The sequence below is a fragment of the Leptonychotes weddellii genome, chromosome 13, assembly GCF_054177405.1.
Source record: "Leptonychotes weddellii isolate Sample4059 chromosome 13, ASM5417740v2, whole genome shotgun sequence".
Classification (NCBI taxonomy): domain Eukaryota; kingdom Metazoa; phylum Chordata; class Mammalia; order Carnivora; family Phocidae; genus Leptonychotes; species Leptonychotes weddellii.
In genome coordinates, this window is record NC_138381.1 from 23,733,283 (window position 1) to 23,753,306 (window position 20,024).

The window sequence follows — 20,024 nt, forward strand, 5'->3', positions numbered from 1 at the left end:
CAGAGGGGCCTCCCAAAGTCACACAGCGAAGGGTTCCTGATTCCCAGTCCCAGCAGACATGGTTCCAAGAGCAGAGGAGATGGGACATTTAGTGTAGGGACAGCCACCCTCCATTCCTCAGTGGGCTCCGATGAGACACTGACCACCAACCTACAGTTCAATGGGTTTCATCTCCTCTATTTTAAAAGGTGGGAGAAAGCTTAAGGAATTATAAGAATTTTCTCTGAGAAACATTTAAAGCATTTTTGTCTTTAAAGGAATAAGCCCTTAACAAGCAAGAAAACTTGGCTCTCCATAAAGAACTGATTTTCTGAGGTTTTACTGATTTTGACTTGATATTTAACAGTCACAGTTTCATTTACAAGCCATCATCTGAGATGAGAAGGTGTCTCTGAGTGCGAGGACCCTGCTGCCCATATGGTAGCTTGGTGGGAATTTGGGGAAGGTGCCATTTCCTCACTGTGTCTACTTGCATCTATCAAAACAGCCCTGTAATACACTCATTTTGTTAGACTGAAGCTTTTCTCCGCCATCTGCTAAATATTGCAGATCTAGAATGTCTATGAAGTCAATAGTGCCCGTGTTAGCTACCTACTGCTGCATAACAAATCACTCTAAAATTTAGAAACTTAAACCGAGAGTAAACATTTGCTGTCTCACAGTGTCTGTGGGTCAGGAATTCAGGAGCAGCTCAGCCAGGTGGCTCGGGTTCAGCATCTTTCAGAGAGCTGCAGCCAGGCTGTCATCTGAAGGCTTGCCTGGGGCTGGAGGACCCACTCTCACAGTGGCTCATTCACACAACTGGTGAGCTGGTGCTGGCTGCTGGTAGGACGCCACAGTCCCTTGCCATGTGTACCTCTCCATAGGGCTGCTTGAGTGTTGAGTGTCCCCCTAACATGGCAGCTGGCTTCCCCCAGAATGCCTTTGATGACCTCCTCTCAGAAGTCACACGCCATCAAGTCCACAAATCCCATTGGTTACACAGGTCAGCCCTATTCATGAAGAGGGGGACCACACAAGGGCATGAGCCCTTGCTACCGGAAGGCAAGAATCATGGGGTGGGGGACATCTTTGTGTCTGCCCTTAGAGGCAGTGCCATTGTATAGTGAACAACCTGCACAACAGTAATTTCGGTGCTGCTGGGCCCCTGCCGTAGACCTTCACCAACTGCGTGCCAGGACTGTGCTAAGCATCGTAATGACAGTCTGTCCTCAAGCAGCTTACAATCTAGCAGAAACACCGAGACACAGAAAATAAGTTACAGTACAAGGTAGAGTGAGATAAATGGCAGGAGTCATCCGGGGTTCAGGAGATCTAAAGGCTGGAGAGGCCTGGCATCTGAATTGAGAGACAGACAAAGGGTCATCTGAGTGGAGTCTTGAAGTGTGGGTGGGATGGGGCCTCCTGGAGAAGGAGGATGCTGGACGTGTGGGGTGCTGGGTGCTCTCCAGCCAGGAGCTCAGCATGAGCAAAGGCACGGAGGCTGAGAAGCAGGATTCATGTCAGGGGGTTAGAGGGAAGAGGATACAGAGCTAGGATGTGGAGCACATTTGAGATCAGTGCTGTGGGCAGTCAGCTCAGAAGTTACGATGGAAAAGCCTGATGGAGCCTCAGCTCCATTTCCTCCTCTCCCCTCCTCCCCCCTCGCCTGGCAGAGCTTTGCCAGAACCACCCCCAAGGGGGCTGCTTGCACGGAGCAGAGGAGGCTGCCCGGGAACAAGTGGGTGAGTTCCAGGGCCCCCTCTGGGGTCTCAGAGCCACTCTGCCCATTCTGAGGAAAGCAGCATCCTGGAGCTTGCTTCGGAAGTCTTCCTGATGCTGCAGCTGCTGAGGCCGGCCAAGCCTTCATCCACCTGCTGCCCCTGCCTGCTTGGCCCTCCTGAGAAAGTAGGGCCAACCTCCCCTGCCGACCCAAATCCTTCCCACCCCTCCTGCACAGAGGCACCCCTCAGCATCTCTGAATGCCTGGAGTCTGGGCCCCTCGGGCAATAGCAGGGACTACTGGCCCTTCTTGGTGGCCTTTGTGGAGAGGTAAGAGGTAGATCATTTGTTGTTAAGAGCTTGGCCTGGGGAACCAGCCTTCGGACTCAGATCTTTATGCCTTAACTTAATGTCTCTGTGATTCTCCTTCTCCTCCTTTGTAAGATAGGGATGGTGATGATTATAGGAGCTAAATCCCAGTTGTTGTGAAGATGAGCAGGCCTGAGGGCAGATGATGGTCCTGATCCCTCATTTGGGAACCCCATTGTGTAGGGCAGGCACTTGGCCTGCGGAGAGAAGGTGCTGGCCGAGATTGGCCTGGCCCTATCCTCCCCAGGAGGCCTGAGTGTCTAAAGCAGGAAGGTGGGGGCCAAGATGGTGGGGACCAGGGTCCTCGGGGCCCCCCTCACTGCACAGAAGGTCATGTTGCACCTGGCTGCAACAGAGCAGCCTGCCTGGGACCCACAGCAGGCATGGCAGCCGTGAAGGAGCCACCCACCCTGGAGCCTCTCAGCTTGCCAGGCATCCTTAAGCCCTCCGCTTTCCCTCTGGCCCCCACATGACAGCAGGGAGGCCTGGCGTGTCAGGGAAGGAAGGAGCCTCAGAATTTTCTCTGTGGCATAGACAGTTGAGGCCTGCAGCCTGGGGATGCCCTTCCTGGTCAGAGAGAAAGAGGGGAGTCCTACACAGGACCTCAGGGGGACCCGAGCCTCCCAGAGAGATGTAGAAGTTCTTTCAGTAGACAAGAACCAAGTTAAATGGGGCCATTCAGAGCAGAACCCCAGACCTAGAGTGCCTTGGTGGGTCTGCCCACTTTGCACTTGCTGTTCCCACGGCCTGGAACACTGTTCCCTACATCGTCCCATGACTGGATCCTTCTCACCATCCAGGCAAAGGACACTTCCTCAAGGAGGCCTTCCCTGACCACTCTGAGTAAAGTAGTCTCCCTCTCGCCACCACCTCACCCACTACTATAGATAGATGATAAATAACATTGGGGTGGAAGAAGATTTATTGATTGGTTTAGGTTGTTTCCTATCATTTGATTTTTTAACTTAAGCTTTTTATTTTTGATGTAATTTGTTGATTCACATGTAGTTTTAAGAAATAATCCCATGTCTATTTTACCTAGCTTTCTCCAATGGTAACATCTTTCAAGATCACAGTATGACATCAACTATGATATTGACCAGTCTAGATACAGGACATTCCCATCACCAGGAGGGTCCCTCATGTTGCCTTTTATAACCACGCCCACCTCCTTCCTGCCCCAGCCCTTCCTTAGCCACTAGCAACCCCTCCCATGCTCTCCATCTCTCATTATGCTGCCTCAAGAACGTTATGTAAATGGAATCATATAGGATGTAACCTATCGGTATTGGCTTTTTTCACTCTGGCTTATCCAGGGATTTTTATGCATCAGTAGCTCATTCCTTTTGATTGCTGACTAGTCCTCCCTGGTATGGATGCGCTGCAGCTTGGTGAACCATTCACCCATTGAAGGACATCTGGGTTCTTTCCAGTTACTGACTACTATGCACAAAGCGGCTGGGAACATTTGCATTGAGGTTGTGTGGACCTAAGTTTTTATTTCTCTGGGATAAATGCTCACGAGTCCTTGCTGGGTCATATGGTAGTTGCATATTTAGTTTTTTAAGAAACCACCAAATTGTTTTCCAGGGAGGCTGTACCATTTTACATGCCCACCAGCAATGGCTGAGTGGTCCAGTTTCCCCACATCCTCGCCAGCATTTAGTGTTATCACTATTTTTATTTTAGCCATTCTGAGAGGTGTGTAGGGAGCTCTCATTCCTCTTTGGTGAGTCTTGATGTATCTTTATCACAGTTAATGTCTCTGTAAAGCTGGGTTAGAGTAGGGGCTTTCTTGGTCTACTCTCTGTGCATCCCCAGAAGTCAGGGCAGGGCCTGGCACAGGGAGAAACCCAGTGATGATTTAGGGAATGAATGCATGGCCTGTGGGGTCTCTGGCCCTTTTAAAGATGAGAAGGCGAGAAGACAGCAAGGCCTTCACTCTGGGAAACCTCCTGAGCCCCTCCCCGCAGTGGGATTGCTCAGGGAAGCCTTGGGCCCTCGGTGATGGGAGAGGATGGGAGGGGGAAGGAGCACCAGCACCCAGCACTCCCGCCAGGCTCCTGGTGCCTCCAGACCCCATTCAGCGCACATACTGTGTGCTCGGCACTCCTCACTCCTCCCCTCCCACTGCATCTGCCTTCCCAGGGTAGAAACACCCAGAAGATAAATGTGTGGAGATCCCCAAAGCTCTTCTCATGGGGGCACGGGGTTTTCAGGTTTTGTTTTTATTTTCTCTCCACTGTAATCGCACCGGGGTATGGGCCTGGCTTTTGCTAGGATTTACACATGGGCCAAAATCAAGCTTTGCCCTAAGTAGAAGGGTCCTCCAGGCGATGGTATAAAAATTGAGGTGGTTTTTTGTCCAGGTTGAGCCTGATGACTTGGGCTATGAGTCTTGCTCCCTGCAGGGAGGTAATACCCAGTGTCCTCCGTCCTGCACTTTTCCCTCCTGGTGGCTCTCACTGGCCACACTTCCTTTTTTGTATATGGAATGCTAAGGGGTCTCAGAAGAGGCTTCTCCCTGCAGGGGATGCGTTTCCCTGAGAGTGACAGAATACAGACATGATACATTAATAATGTACTAGAATTTAATGCGGAATTTAAATGTGTATTTATACCTGAAACAGCTCACAGATATACATATATAAGAGGTCAGTATTTAAAAGAAAAAAAAGATCAAGATGGGCAAAAGAAGAGAAACTTCATCAACTAAGATGAAGCCAGAAGGAAGGTCCAGAAGGCAAAACATAGGCCATAATGCCCCCATTCCCATCCTGAAAATGGGCCACAAAATCGGTTTTCAGATTCCTAGTGGCTGTGTCCATGCTCAGGCTGCCATAACAAAGCAGGAAAACCCAGGGGGGCTCCAACAACAGAGATCGATTTTCTCATGGTTCTGGAGGCTGGAGGTCCAAGGTCAAGGTGTCTGTGGGTTTGGTTTCTTCTGAGGCCTCTCTCTTGACTTGTTTTCTCGCTGTATCTTCATGGGGTGGTCCCTCCATGTGTGTCTGTGGTCTCCTCTCCTGCTACCAGGATACCAGTCAGACCAGGCGAGGGCTCACTCATATGACCTCGTTGTAACTTTAATCACCTCCTCAAAGGACTTACCTCCAAATACAGTCACATTCTGAGATACTGAGGGTTAAGACTTCAACATAAATGGTGAGGGGACGCACCCCAGCTCCGCTTCGAACAGGAGCCAATAGGATCAAGATGTTCATCCATTACCTGAGTCAGAGGTTTTGAGGAAAAAAAACCAGAGCATTTTCCCAGCAGGAGCCCTGAGAGGTGAGAGAACTGTCCCCCCGTAGCCCTTGACCCACGGATGTCGTGTGGGTAAGTGGTGGATGCCATCCCCATAGCACACAGAGAGGTTGAGGTTCACGTGGCCGTCCATTCTCGTGTTTCGCAGCTTCACGTTAATCAAGTGGAATTCAGTGAAAACGTGCTTTCGAGAAGCTTCCACAGCCTTGGTGGCATGGCATATACCAGCTGCCCAGTGAGAAGCCTAACTGCGAGAGCTTTCGGGGTCCCAGGAGAGAGCCCGCGCATTGGACAGTGAAAAGCCTGGCTGGCCAGCTGGGCTCTGAACTGCAGGTGGGGTTTGGCAAAGCCGAGAGGGAGGAGGGCCACCCTCCTGGTGGAGGGGGAGACCCTAAGCAAAGGCAGAGGTGCTGTGGCCAGCCCACCCACCAGCCTGGCTTCCCAGGGGGGACCCCAGCACCTGGACTCCCCTCCCGGACGACGCCTCTAACCCCGGTCTCCTCTCTGTGTGTCCCTGCAGGGCTCTGGCTGAGACCATGGCCAATGGCATCGACGAGCTCATCGGCATTCCCTTCCCCAACCACAGCAGTGAGGTCCTGTGCAGCCTGAACGAGCAGCGGCATGACGGCCTGCTCTGCGACGTGCTCCTGGTGGTTCAGGAGCAGGAGTACCGCACCCACCGCTCCGTCCTGGCGGCCTGCAGCAAGTACTTCAAGAAGCTGTTCACGGCCGGCGCCCTAGCCAGCCAGCCGTACGTCTATGAGATCGACTTCGTCCAGCCCGAGGCCCTGGCAGCCATCCTGGACTTCGCCTACACCTCCACGCTCACCATCACCACCTCCAACGTCAAGCACATCCTCAACGCCGCCAGGATGCTGGAGATCCAGTGCATCGTGAACGTGTGTCTGGAGATCATGGAGCCCAGCGGGGATGGCGGGGAGGAGGACGACAAGGAGGACGACGACGATGACGAGGAGGACGAGGACGAGGAGGATGAGGAGGACGAGGAGGAGGACGAGGAGGAGGACGAGGATGACGACACGGAGGACTTTGCCGATCAAGAAAACTTGCCTGACCCCCAGGACATCGACTGCCACCAAAGCCCTTCCAAGACGGACCACCTCACAGAGAAGGCCTACTCGGACACACCCAGGGACTTCCCTGACTCCTTCCAGGCTGGCGGCCCCGGGCATCTGGGCGTGATCCGGGACTTCTCCATCGAATCTCTGCTGAGGGAGAATCTGTACCCCAAGGCCAACATCACTGACAGGAGACCCTCCTTATCTCCGTTCGCCCCTGACTTCTTCCCGCACCTCTGGCCAGGGGACTTCGGTGCCTTCGCCCAGCTGCCCGAGCAGCCCATGGACAGTGGGCCACTAGACCTGGTCATCAAGAACCGGAAGATTAAGGAGGAGGAGAAGGAGGAGCTGCCCCCACCCCCACCACCCCCCTTCCCTAGCGACTTCTTCAAGGACATGTTCCCCGACCTTCCTGGGGGGCCGTTGGGCCCCATCAAGGCGGAGAGTGACTACGGTGCCTATCTCAACTTCCTGAGTGCCACCCACCTGGGGGGCCTCTTCCCGCCCTGGCCGCTGGTGGAGGAGCGCAAGCTGAAACCCAAGGCCTCCCAGCAGTGCCCCATCTGCCACAAAGTCATCATGGGGGCCGGGAAGCTGCCTCGGCACATGAGGACCCACACCGGGGAGAAGCCATACATGTGCAATATCTGTGAGGTCCGCTTCACCAGGTGCGTATTACCGCCCTCAGGTGAGGGGCCTGAGCGGGTGGGGGGCGGAGGGGGGTCAGGGGAGGGTCAGAGCGGGGCACAGAGGGCTGGGATGGAGACAGGAGACCCTCCTTATCTCCGTTCGCTCCGTTCGGCGGAGTCCCCCCTGGATCCGAGACACATGTCAAGTGTATTTGCTAGAAGGCACACTAGGCTTTACCTGGTGCGGGGATTTCCAAACTCGTTTTAAGAGCTAAAATATTTTCTGAAATACAGTATGAGGTGGGAGGCCAAGATATAACACAGTTGAGAGCAGAGCTGTTCTCAGAGAACAGCTGTTCTCTGTAAGTCAGAAGTGAGGGGCCTCGGCTCCTTGATTGCTTGACCTCCCTCTCCCCTTCCCCAGGTGGAAGCTCCCCAATGGAGTGCCACCTCTTTATTTTGCTTGGCGCATGCTCGGCATGCCAGGGGCTGTCCTAGGCATACTGCAGAGACCGTCACCACAACCACGCCCTGGGAAGATGGGAAGGCTCTGTGGCCTCTGTTTGCAGATGATCAGTCCACTTCCCTGTGGCAAGTTGGCCACCCGTAAGCACATGGAGAGGAAAATGCCAGAGCTGGGACTTGTGTGACAGCAAAATCTGTGACCAGGAGACCACAGAGACCCCTGTAGTCCTTTCAGTCCTCTTCCAGATCCCATCTAAAGGATAAGCCTCTCTTTATGTTCTCCCCGCTGACTCTCCATGTTAGGAAAAGGGTTAACTTTATGCGGTTATAGAATTTGAAATTTGGAATCAGTGCATTGCAAACCTTTCACCTTTCACAGACCCTGTGCCATTCAGCCAAGGGTGTTACATACCTTCTCTACACTGCAACTTTTGGGTTCGAAATTGATTGGTGGGATGCTGGGGGCTCAGATGTGTTCCCTGCTTGATTTTGCTGGCCCTCGTTTTGGGAAAATATGGTCTGTTGGTGCTATGTGGTGGTCACTGGTGTGAGGCTGACCCTCCCAGCCACTTCGGCAGTGGAGAAACTTCTGGTGAGTGGCGTTGCCTCAGGGCTCGGTCATTTCTGTGGATCGGATGTGGACAGACCCTGGTGGACAGCTGCCCTGTGACCATGACTCACCAGACTAGGTCCTTTCCCCACACTGCCCCCGTCCCTGGCAAAGAACTCCCCTGGAGACCCACATTTGTGCCCAGGGTGCCGCTGTTACCCCAGATCCTCTTGGAGATTCCTCTTTGGGAACTGCTGGGGGCTCATTGCTTTGATTTTCCTCAGTGGGCCTCAGCTTTGGCCTTTGAGGAGAAAGTGACTTTTTTTTTTTCTTTTTTCTTTTTTTTTTGAGCCAAGTTGAATAATAGCAAATCAGAGACAGTAGTTTTCGGGGGGAAAATTAGATGAGTCTTATAAAGTAATGAGACCCACTCTCTTGGGTGGCTTCAAAACTCTATTTGAAGTTTCCAGAGAAGGGTATCAGCAATCTATTCAAGCGACAGCGGCATGGCGGACAGAGTCCTGCAAGCTCCTTTGGTGACTGTTTCGAAGGACGATACTGATTGTTTTCCAGGTGGCCTTGGGGTCCCCACACAGCTGCTTCTGAGAGGGAAACCCCAAACAGAACCTCTCCCAGATGCTTTGGGCTGACAGTACAGGCGAGTCTCCAGGGGCAGAGGGGCAGGGCCCCACATACCCCAGGTGCACCCCCTGCTCCCCCACAGTGCTGACCTCAGGGCACTCTGCTCCTGTTATTGCCACACAGCAGCTGGACCCAAAGTTCCTGGGACTCACCTCCCCTGGGATATCCCTCACGAATGGCCCTGCCACTCTACTCACCCCCCCTTACCCCATTGCCACCACCAGCGCATTCTCCTGAGTTCACCTTAGCTCCACAGGCCAGGCTAGAACACCTGGATGACGTGTGACAAAAGCACGGAGATGGTATTGGGGAGGTAAACTAGGGCACAATCCACATTCGAGTACCGTTCACCCATCTCCGGCCTGCGACTCCCAGCCCAGTCCCCTGGGAATGACTTCAAAGACAAGGACACCCTTCACAGGCCAGATCCAACAAAGCCAGGCCCCAAGTCAGCCAAAACACCCCCTTCCTGCCATCCGGGGTCCACATCCCCAATTTGCCATGCCTGTTCCCTTCACACAGGGCTGACTCCGGGACACCTCTCCCCTTCAGGGGAGCTTCGGCTCTGTGGCTTCGGGGGATGCACATCTCAGCATGCCACACAGCAAGCCTGCCCAGCACCCCAAGTCCCTTCCCTCTCTGGCCCTCCCCTCTGGGCCTTTCCCACACACACAGCCTTCTGCGCAGGCCACGCCAGTCTGTGGCCCTGCCTTCCCTAGGGAAAGTGTTAAACTTGGTCAGTCACTGCAGACAGACTTCTTGCCCTCCTGACACGAGAACATTCTCTGAGGAGGCCTCCTGGTTCGGGTCAGGAGGCTGGGTTGTATAGGAGGGCTGCATTCCAGAACTCTCCCTCCCAGCACATTCCTGATGATCACTTAGGGGGCCACTGTGCCTGCAGCCTCACCAGCCCTCCCAGCCAGATCAGCCGTGGGGCGGTTCCGGCTGTGCATCTGCCCTGCCCTCCCTCGGGTCCGCTTCTGCTCTTCTCTGGGCCCCCTGAAGCAGCCACGCTCCCGCCTCCGTCAGCACGTCCCCTCACCCAGCTCCCACTGGACTTTGACCCTGCTGAGAAAGATCGGAGTTGCTCTTGGGGCCCCCCTTCCCAGAACAGAGGCACCCCAGAGTGGGGGGAGCTTGGACATTTTCCTGGTCTCCTCACACAAGGGACTCTGGGGACTTGATTTCGTACCATGGGCTGTGCCTGACCGCCCTCCCTGTCCCATTCTTCGCTAGAGCCGGCTCCATGCTTCCCTCCTGCCCCCTCCCGGAGCTGCCCTGCAAGGCTTCTTCTCTGTCCCCTGGCCTGCAGCTTCTCCCTGTAGTCAAGTCCTCTAGCAGCCCCTCCACGGGGACCTTCGTGGTGGCTGACTTCCTGCACCACCTCCCACAACACCTTCCCTCCCTCCCCAGATGGAGGCACTTCAGCAGCCCCTTGAAGCCGTTGCTGCCTCTTTGACCCAGAATTCCCAGCCTCCCTTGCAAGGCCAAGCTGCTCCTGGGCACCTGGCCCCCCAGAGTCTGAGGGAGCCTGGACCGGCCGCCCTTGACTCCTCCTCTTTGACACTATTTTCCCTCTCTTTCCTTAAACACGGCTGAGCTTCCGCTCTCTGGTCAGGCCTCCTTTCCCTTCCCCTTGATGCTGACCCCACCTCCCATCACCCCAAGGGATGGTGGAGCGGCCCACCCTCCTCCTGCAAAGTGGCCCTTTGGCCCAGGCTCCGAGTTATGGCCTCAGATGCCAACTCCCAGAATGTCCACGCCTCATGGGAACATCATTCCTGACGGCTTCAGCAGCAGCAGTGGTGGAAGGATCGGGCATCCCTCCCACACAGCCCATTCTGCCCCTAAAGCTCTCATTCTATGGTTCTCCAAGAAGAGAGGGGAAGGCCTCCCCCACCATGGTGTTGTCTCTTCCTTGGCGTCAGACCCTCACCTCGGAGACGGCGCTCCATTTCAACCAGCCCTGGGGACCGTTGTCTTTCCACTGATTGTTCCAGATATGAGACTCCCCTGGAGCCCCAGGCAGGGCCTCAGAGGCCTCAACCAGACTACGTTTCTTTGGGCCCACGCTGTCCTACAATCACTTGGAGTCCTTCTGCCTGTGCCTCTCACCCTGAGCATCACTCTCTGGCCAGCTGTGACCTCACCAGGCTCCACCGGGCCTCCTGCCACCGTCCCATAAAGGCCACAGGGCTTCGCTTCCGACACCTGCCGCCGGCATGAGCCCCGTGCTGGTTCCTCCACACGCCCGCAGTGGTCTGCTCTCCAGACCAGGCCAGGAGCCTGGGTGCTGCCTTTTTCCAGTATTTTCCTTTTAGCCCTCCCACTCCTGGCAGCCCTGGGGACCTTATTAAGATAATGCAATGTCATTAGCAGTGGCACCAGGAAGAGGGTTTGTCTCAGACAGTCAGGTTACCAAGAAGTGTGGGCGGATGGTGCTGGGGAAGCATTATCGGGACTGGGAGCCCTCGTGGAGGCTGGGGACGCCAGGCGAGACCCCGCGGCCCTTTCCTTCACTCGGCGGAACGAGCTCATAAGGACTGGCACAGCTTTCCCATGACAACGAGCTCTCTGGGCTGGAAGGGGGAATGCAGATCAAGGCTTGGGTGCACGTGGTCTGGGCTGGTCCCCAGGGCAGGGTCAAGGAAGGGGCTGGCAGACAAGGGGGTCAGGGCGAGCCAGAGCACACTGGAGTTGGAGCCGGGGGCTTCTGAGAACTGATCCTGCACCAGCAGGTCATGGGTCAGCTGGCAAAGCCACCATGAGCCCCACGGCACGCTCCGTGTGGTGTACCAACCACGCAGAATACAAAAGCGTCCGACAGGTTCTCATCAAAGCAGGTCGGGTAGCTTCGGTGCCGCGGACTGAGCGAGGGTGCCCGGGACCCGCTAAGTGCTGCTGAACAGGGGTGGGGGGGATGGGGGCTCGGTTTCTCAGCGGGCTCTGGTGCCTTGGAAAGAGCACTGGAGTGGTAATCAGGAACCCCAGGTTCAGGGCCTGGTTCTGCCTCTAACGGGAGATGTGACCTTGGCCTCCCCCCGCCCCGCCCCCCCCCCCGAGCCTCAGGTTCCCATGTGTAATGTGTGGGGCTTGGACCAGGTGTTTCCTATGGTTGCTCCCAAGCCCATAACTCCATCCATACATTGCCCAATATCAGGGAAGCTACGGACACATTGCCGCAGCCTCTCTGTCCCCATTTCCTCATGATGAGGATGGCAACACCAACTCCATGGGCTTCGGTGAGATAGGGCGTAACTGCCTGGTGCACAGCAAAAGCACCCAACCCCTGCTAATGATTCATACTGAGAGCCTTGGTTCCTTATCTGCAGCAGCTGGGGCCAGTGCTCCCTGCCCGTGGGTGGGCTCCCCTGCATCATCGTGCTGCCCAGGCTTCTGACGAGACAGGGCTGCAGGGGCTGGGGACAAGGCGGTGGCTCTGCAGGGATGCGGGGCAGCTAAGGGGAACAGCACGTGTGATGGCCCCTGCCCTGGAAATGACATGCGCGGAAAACAGAGCCGCAAAGGCGGCCTCTGAGCAGTGTTTCCATCCGCTGAGAGTGCCCATGTGGTCGAGCAGGGGCCACAGACAGTGCAGACGGAAAGGCTTGGCTCCCAGAGCTCACGTCCTGCCAGGGGGGCGGGGACAGTGCCGACACCATGGGGCAGGAGAAGCTGAGGCTGACACATTCTTTTCTGTTGCTCCCTCCTTGCCCCTCCAGTGACCTAGCCTGAGGGGCAGTATTCAGGTCCCAGGGGCTCCAGAAGGTGAGGGCCAAGGACAAGACCTGGGTGGACAGGGAGAGGTTTGTAGAGGCTTGCCCTTGAATGTGACCTTGAAGGGTGGGGGTGGTGAGTTGGGAGTGGGAGACATTTCAGGCAGTGCAGTTTGCCAAAGTAAACTGAGAAAGAGGTGCAGGGAGGAGGGGGCCCCGAAAGAGGGTTCACGGCGGGGGAGGAAGGAGCACGCACGCTGACATCTGGGCTTGGACCTCTGGTGGGACCCCAGAGATGGCACACCGGTGTCCAAACACAAGATCTGCACAGAAAGGGAAGGAGCAGGGTTTACCAAGCATCCATTTCATAATATGGCAGGCTCTGCACTGGAGGGAGGGATGGCTGGAAGTCCAGCTCACGCCACCGGGTGTTCAAAGACACAGAGGCGACCAGAGCGTGGCCCACTAGGGGAACAGCATATCCGTGTGGTGTGTGGGGGCCGTACTCCGGGGAGGGGCGCGAGCAAGTAGACGGGTGATCTTTTTTTCCCAGCTTTATTGAGATATAACTGACTTACAACATAGAAGGTTAAGGTCTACAATGTTACGATACCACAGTAACGTGGTGGTAGGCACATTGACACATCCATCACCTCAGATGGTTACATTTTGTGTGTGTGTGGCAAGAACACTTCAGATCTACTCTCCTAGCAGCTTTCAAGTATACAAGTATTGCAGTATTGTTAACTATAGTCACCAGGGGTCCCCCGAACTTACTCATTTAGTAACTGGAAGGGTTAGCTTGTAAGGGCCTTGCAAGCCATGCCAAGGAGTAAGTTAGCACATCGGCCATCAGACAGGGGCGGCCTCAGGAGATTTTTAGTGGGACCACCAGACCTCCAGTCCCAAATGGAAGTGACCAAGAGCTCAGCTCCTGAAATTCAAGCTAGAACACTTTCCAACTAAACTTATGCCCCTACACAAACAAATCAGATTCGTGAGATAGCGGGTGTAGAAGAGCCATAATATATGAAGCCAACTAGCTAGAAGGAGATTCAGTATAAGCCCATTCCCCAGATGCAAACACTCACAGAACACCAGAGGTCAAAATGGTGCGGCCCAGCCCCCCATTTTAGAGGTCAGGAAACTGAGGCCCAGGGCACTTAAGGGCCTAGTCCAGTTCTTGCAGCGTGCCTGGCCTTGGGCCTGGCTCTCCCAATGCACCTGCACATTATATCCACACGCACAGGTCGTCACAGGAATGAGGAGGAGGTGTGACCTTAGAAAGCCATTCCCTCTCTGTCTTTGCCTTCCTTATCTTGAGAGTTAAGGGGTTGAATGAAATCAGTATTTTCAAAGTCCCAGCAAATAATGCAGGTGACCCAGCCCACTGACTCAGACTGTGAATCAGAACATACTAATGTGATCCTGGTAGACTAGATGATCTCTAAATTTTATCATGGGCTTTGCAGCTCTACTAAGCCTCCCCACTGCTCCCACAAAACAAAAGTCACCATTTGGGACAGCGGGCTCCTGCCCAGGGCTGAGCTCCTCCCACACATGCCCCAGTCTTCTGGCCCCAGAGGCAGAAAGCTGGCTACAAATGCTCTGATTGTTCTGGTCTGCACTTCCTGCCCTGATAGACCGCGGGCTGGGAGTCCCCTGTTTGAAAATCTACCTTTCTCAACCTCAGAATAGCTTGCAAAGAAATCATACCCCAGCGGGCTCCCCAGGCCTCCTTGCCCCTCATGGCTGGATACGTTTGGGAAAGCTGCTTGACTTCACTGAGCCTCAGCTCATCCTCTAAGTGAGGAAATTATTCTAGGTACATTGAATCTAGTTCATACGAACCCAGATTCTCTCATCAGTCCTAGATAATAGGAACTGATGTGTGGCCCTTGATTCATTTCTGCACAGAGAGGTTTAGTACCTTGCTTAAGGTCACACAGCAAGTTAGTGGTGGGTCCGCAGCTGCAGCAGGGACTCCCAGACCCCTAATGGCGGCCCCATCCCTACATCACAACTTGCCTCTGCATAACAACCTTCCAGGGTCATTGAAATGGTGTATTCATCTGCCCATAGCAGGTGCTCAATAAAAAGAAGTGATAGTCACCTTCTCAGCACTTCTTACACACTTCAGTTAAGTGCTGTTAAAATGTGCCTTATTTTGGATGCTGTAATGAAAAGCTTGGGAGAAGTGATAGATATTTATAGTAGGCCCTGAATATCTGAAGATTTACCATTTGCATTGTCCATTATTTGAGGGTGACCCTCAACATCAATACTATTAATTTTGTGCAACAGTGACTTTGAAAAATATCCACCTTACCAGGTCATGGAAGGATTAAATGAGGTAATATACTTAACGGCCCAGTGCTGACTCTGCACTGAACCCTCCACCAGGCCCTGGGGAGGACACAAGTCCTACAGCCAATGACCAGCTAGCTCCCGCACTTCCCTGAGAGCCTTGGTGAATGGGTGGAATCCCAAGACTTATCCCTCACGACTAAATTGGCATTTAGCTCTTGAGGTATAAATGGTACCATGCACCCCACTCCTAAAATGGTGAAGAACGAGGCCTGAATTCTAGGCTCAGCTCTGCCATTACTCCTCTGGGTGACCTTGGTGAGTTTCCCTCCCGGGACCCCAGTTTTCCCTCCAGCAAAGGTGGTTCTTCAGGTGGTGCATGGACTAGCAGCAGCAGCAGTTGCAACTTGTTAAGAATGCAAATTCTCTGCCCCCCACCCCCCCCCGCAACCTCCCAAATCAGAATCTCTGGGCGTGGGGCCCAGAGTGCTGCTTCATCAAGCCCTGAGGGCCCTTCTTATGCAGGGTCAAGTTTGAGACCCACTAGCCCAGATGCTCGCTAAGACGGCTTCCTGTTCAAACCCCCAGTCGGCCGGATGAAATGTGGGTTATAGATACCATAAGGGCAGCATGCTGGCTGGGGAAGGGAACGTGGGATGTCACAGCAGGGTGCTACGCAGCCTGGGCGCAGCAGGTGGGTTGTGGGAGGGGAAGGGACAGGGAGTGGGGACGAGAGGAGGGTCTGGTGTGTGGAGACATCTGCCAGCTTCAGACAGCAGCATTCACCTCCTTCTCCCTGCCTGTCCCGCTTCCCACCCCCAACTCTATCTCCCAGGTGCCCTTGTGCCTTCCTGCTGGGAGCACAGGTGGAAGGGGTGGCTCTGTCCTCCCTGGTCCTCCTCTCCTGGTCCCTGCCAGTGTACAGGAGAATGTCCTTTTCTCTCCTGCCCCACCCCTGGGGAACCAGTCCAAAAATGAGAGCCAGTGAGACCTCTAGCGGCCGGGAGACACCAGGAGACCGGGACCTGCTCCTGCGGTCCTGGGGTTATATTGAGCATGGTTTAAATCTGGCCATTTTAGGGCGGATGCCTGGGCTCCTCATCTGCTCCGACCTCAAACCCGAGCCAAAAATTACAGGCAGATGCTCCACCCGAGCCACACCTGCGGGGAGGATGTAGGAGGACACAGAGCTTGTTGGCCTGCCAGGCCTGGCTGGGGAAGGCTACAGAAGGACCGTGAGACGAGTTCTTACAGCCCACCTGACTGCACTTCAGCCAGGCTGGAAGGCTCCGTTAGCCGGCTTGTGCAGCACTCAGTCTTTAGGAAGACAACCCTGTGATGTCAGTTTTCTTTTCAAGATCACCAGGATGTGTACTGAATCTATTTGACACAAACCCAGATTCTCCATCAGCCCTGGATAATAGGAACTAATGTCTAATGCTAAATTCAGCTCAGTGCAGAGATGTTAAGTAACTTGCCCACCGTCATTCAGCATGTTAGTGGTGGGTCTGCAGCTGGAGCAGGGGCTCCCGAACCCCAATGGGAGCCCCACCTTTACACCATACCTTCCCTCTGAATAATAGCACTTAAATCCTGAAAAGCTTTGCCCTAGATTAGGCTACATTCTTGTCGCACCTGGCTCTTTTGTAAACCCTGGGATTCTCTGCAGACAAAGAGGAGAGCCCACAGCTTGGGATAAGAAACCACAGTGCAGGAGACTTGAACAAGGTGTGCCCGGCTTCCGTAGCCTCCCAGATTAGTGCTGAGGACAGAGAGCTCAACAGCCCAGGGGCCAGGATGGGACCTGGGCCTCTGGGCAAAAGCGCAGGACCAATAGGAGGGAGAACTGTTGCTTGGAGACAGTGGGCACGAAATTAAGGTGCGACCCAGTATCAGAGGTTGTCACACCATGCAGGGGCGAAGGACAGACTGCTGACTTGTGGGGAGAAGTGTCCCCAGGGAGCCCATTTTCCAGTCTGAGACAAGCCTCTGATAGGGAGGTGCTTCATGATTCTGAGCGAATGAGTAAACCGAGTTTCGGGAGTGAAGGAGGCCTTTCCAGACACTGCTCCTTCTCCAGCCCTCTAATCCACGTGAGTAGCCCCACCTGCTTGGAGCGAGGCAGGGGGTGCAAGGAAATCCCAGCGTGGGTCCCCTTTCTGGACTTGGACACCACAGCCGCAGCCAGCTCTGGCAGGTTCTGGAGTAAGGGGGAAGAGGCTCAGGGGTGGCTCCTGGCGTTCAGTAAGGGGACTGACTCCAGGCTCTGCATTGCAGGCAGGACAAACTGAAGATCCACATGCGGAAGCACACGGGGGAGCGGCCCTACCTGTGCATCCACTGCAACGCCAAGTTCGTGCACAACTACGACCTCAAGAACCACATGCGCATCCACACGGGCGTGCGGCCCTACCAGTGCGAGTTCTGCTACAAGAGCTTCACACGCTCCGACCACCTGCACCGCCACATCAAGCGCCAGAGCTGCCGCATGGCCCGGCCCCGGCGCGGCCGCAAGCCCGCCGCCTGGAGGGCCGCCAGCCTGCTCTTCGGGCCCGGCGGCCCGGCGCCCGAGAAGGCGGCCTTCGTCATGCCGCCCGCGCTGGGCGAGGTGGGCGGCCACCTGGGCGGGGCGGCCGTGTGCCTCCCGGGCCCCAGCCCCGCCAAGCACTTCCTGGCGGCGCCCAAGGGCGCGCTGAGCCTGCAGGAGCTCGAGCGGCAGTTCGAGGAGACGCAGATGAAGCTGTTCGGGCGCGCGCAGCTGGAGGCCGAGAGGAACGCGGGGGGCCTGTTGGCCTTCGCGCTGGCCGAGAACGTGGCGGCCGCGCGGCCCTACTTCCCGCTGCCCGACCCGTGGGCCGCCGGCCTGGCGGGCCTCCCGGGGCTCGCCGGCCTCAACCACGTGGCCTCCATGTCTGAAGCCAACAACTAGGCTGGTCCTCGTCGACCCCAGTCAGGCGGCCCTGCCCCCTCTCCCACCAGGCCTCCCCTGCCCCACCCAGTGGGTCTGAACTTGTTCTTTGAAACACAAAGGAAACATGAAAAAATATTATCAGCAACGGTGGTATTTCCCAGGCCTCCTATGGCCTCCTGCCTCCCTTTTGAAGGTGTCTGAGATGGACATCTCCTCCCAAAGGGCCTGGAGCCCGGGGCCTGGCCTCCACCTGTCTGTCGCTCTGGCTGTCACACAGAAACTCACAGGGGCCTGTGCCACAGAGGAGGCCACACCCTGGGTGCCCAGGAGCACTTTGGAGCTGTGTGGGGCTAGATGGAGGAAGGGAGCTTGGCCAGAGGCACACCGGATGGAGCAGGGCTGAGGCCTACCCATAGGGCTTGGGGCACGCATCCTCACCTAGCTGCAGCCCTATGGCAGAGTCTCTACTGACCCGTCTCTGCTGGGTCATTTTTCTAGTCTCCAGCCATCCTGGGATCCTTCTGGGAAATGCCCTATTGGGAGGGAGGGCTCCTGGAATCCGGGCCCATTTTTCCCTCCCTGTGCTGTAAACTCGGACAGGTCAGTCCTCTCTACCCTGCTACAAAGGGGGGCTGCTAATTTAGTTTCCCCTCCCAAACCCACCCACACACATACACACATCTACACACCTGTCCCTCCACAAAGAATTCTTGAGAAGGTGGGAGCTTTGCACTCCTAAAGTCCCATTGAAAACATGTCTTACCGGATTTGGTTTAATCACGTCCCCCTCTATATTAGCACAGGTGAGAAATGTGGCCAAACTAGACAGGGGTGACAGAGAAGAGCTGAGGTGTGGCTTGTCCACAGGCAGCTTTGGGGAACTCCAGGTACTCCCCACCTCTCCAGGCAGGCAGGCCACTGTGTCAGGGCCCTGGGGATGACTCTTTAAGCATTTACCCCACCTCCACACACCTCCTCCAGGGCTGTACAAAGTCTCTTGGGACCCCTGGGGCCAATACAGAAGGGATGGGAGCCACCTCTTAACACCTGATGACTGCCCCCCTCTACCCTGATTCCTGGAAACAGACAAAACACCTGGTTACCCAGGGTTGATGTTTGTTGTGGGTTTCTAGGGGCTTTGGTATCTCTGGGGATTGCCCCCTTTACTGTATTTGAGCACCCTCAACCTCCCCCCTCATCCCTTGGGGAGGAAGCTGGGGTGTTTGACTTCCCTTGGTGGTGGGAAACAGAATCTTGGCTCCATTATGGGTCTGAAGGGCTCTGGGAGTTAGGGCTGCACGCACACTCTCCCTGGTTCCTGAGTTTGTAGCAAGTTCTGAGAAGGAAGACCGCTTTGCTGGCCCAGCGCCTTCCTGTTCTTCTCTCCCCTTTCCTGCCCCTGTCCCCCTTCTCTTGCTGAGTTGGCCTTTGTTTCTCAGCAGCCCCGACAGAGGGAGGGTTCATCTGCATGGATTACCCAGGTCCTGTGTCCCCAATCCAGGAGCTGTGGACACGAGACTTCGGCTCTTCTTATCGCCTTGGCTTCTGCCTGAGCAAACACAAAAAACAAAAAGGCCAGAGAAGACCACAGACTCTATCCCCCTCGCAGCTTCCCAGAAGAGAACCCTGACTCCTCACTCCCCCAAATGCCATTCCAATCAGAGGGAACTGCTTCTGACACCCTTTTGTCTTCAGATGCCATCTTCCTGGGCAGCCGCCTCTTAGATTCCCAGCTCCGTTTCTGACACTCGCTTCTGGGACCCATCCACCGACATCCCCATGCTTCCCCCCCATCAGCCAAGGGATTGGGGCTGACCCAAACTTTAGAAGAAAACAAGGAAAAATGAACAAATTGGAATCCAGTGGTGTTGGGGCTTTTGTTTTTATTTTGTAAAGGTAATGACTTCTTATAAACTCAGTTTTTCAGACGACTCGTTACTTCTTTTTGTTTTCTCTCGGCTGCAGTTTGGAGTCATACATTGTAAAATATCCAAAGATCTTGAGTACTGTATGTTGGAGAAGAACCTGACGCAAATGGGTTGTGGGGGGCAGGGGTGCTTGTGTTTTGTTTCTTTTCTTTGTTTTTCTTTTTTTTCCTTTTCTTTTCTTTTTTTCCTTTGGTGTCTCAATTTCCCTGTCTGTGGGAAAACTTTGGAATTTTTTCCTATTTATAACTTTTTTTTTTAATGTGAATTCTTTATGTAAAATGACACAACAGAGTTTGCCTTAGTGATTCAAAGGACAATCTTCCATAACTTTGGTCGCACGCCGCACCCCGCCGAGAAAAACTCTCAGCTAATTTTCTGGCCTATTTATTAAACAGTATGAATTGACTTGATTAAATTATTGAGAGTTGCACTTCTGTGAGAGGTGACCAGCAACAAGTCA

At 54.7% G+C, this 20,024-nt stretch overlaps 1 protein-coding gene across 5 annotated transcripts in view; it reads left to right on the forward strand.

The window, feature by feature from the left end:
* Window positions 1–19,979, forward strand: part of ZBTB7C (zinc finger and BTB domain containing 7C) — a 323,613-nt gene extending 303,634 nt beyond the window's left edge. For 3 of the 5 annotated variants that reach the window (XM_081801274.1, XM_081801272.1, XM_081801276.1), the window contains 2 exons: window positions 5,858–7,084; window positions 17,003–19,979. In XM_081801274.1, coding sequence (XP_081657400.1) covers window positions 5,874–7,084; window positions 17,003–17,654 — 1,863 coding nt within the window. In that variant the 5' untranslated portion in view covers window positions 5,858–5,873 and the 3' untranslated portion in view covers window positions 17,655–19,979. Of the gene's footprint in view, window positions 1–5,485; window positions 5,671–5,857; window positions 7,085–17,002 lie in introns of all 5 variants that reach the window. The other 2 variants (XM_081801273.1, XM_081801275.1) reach the window with 1 other exon arrangement.
* Window positions 19,980–20,024: the final 45 nt, after the last annotated feature.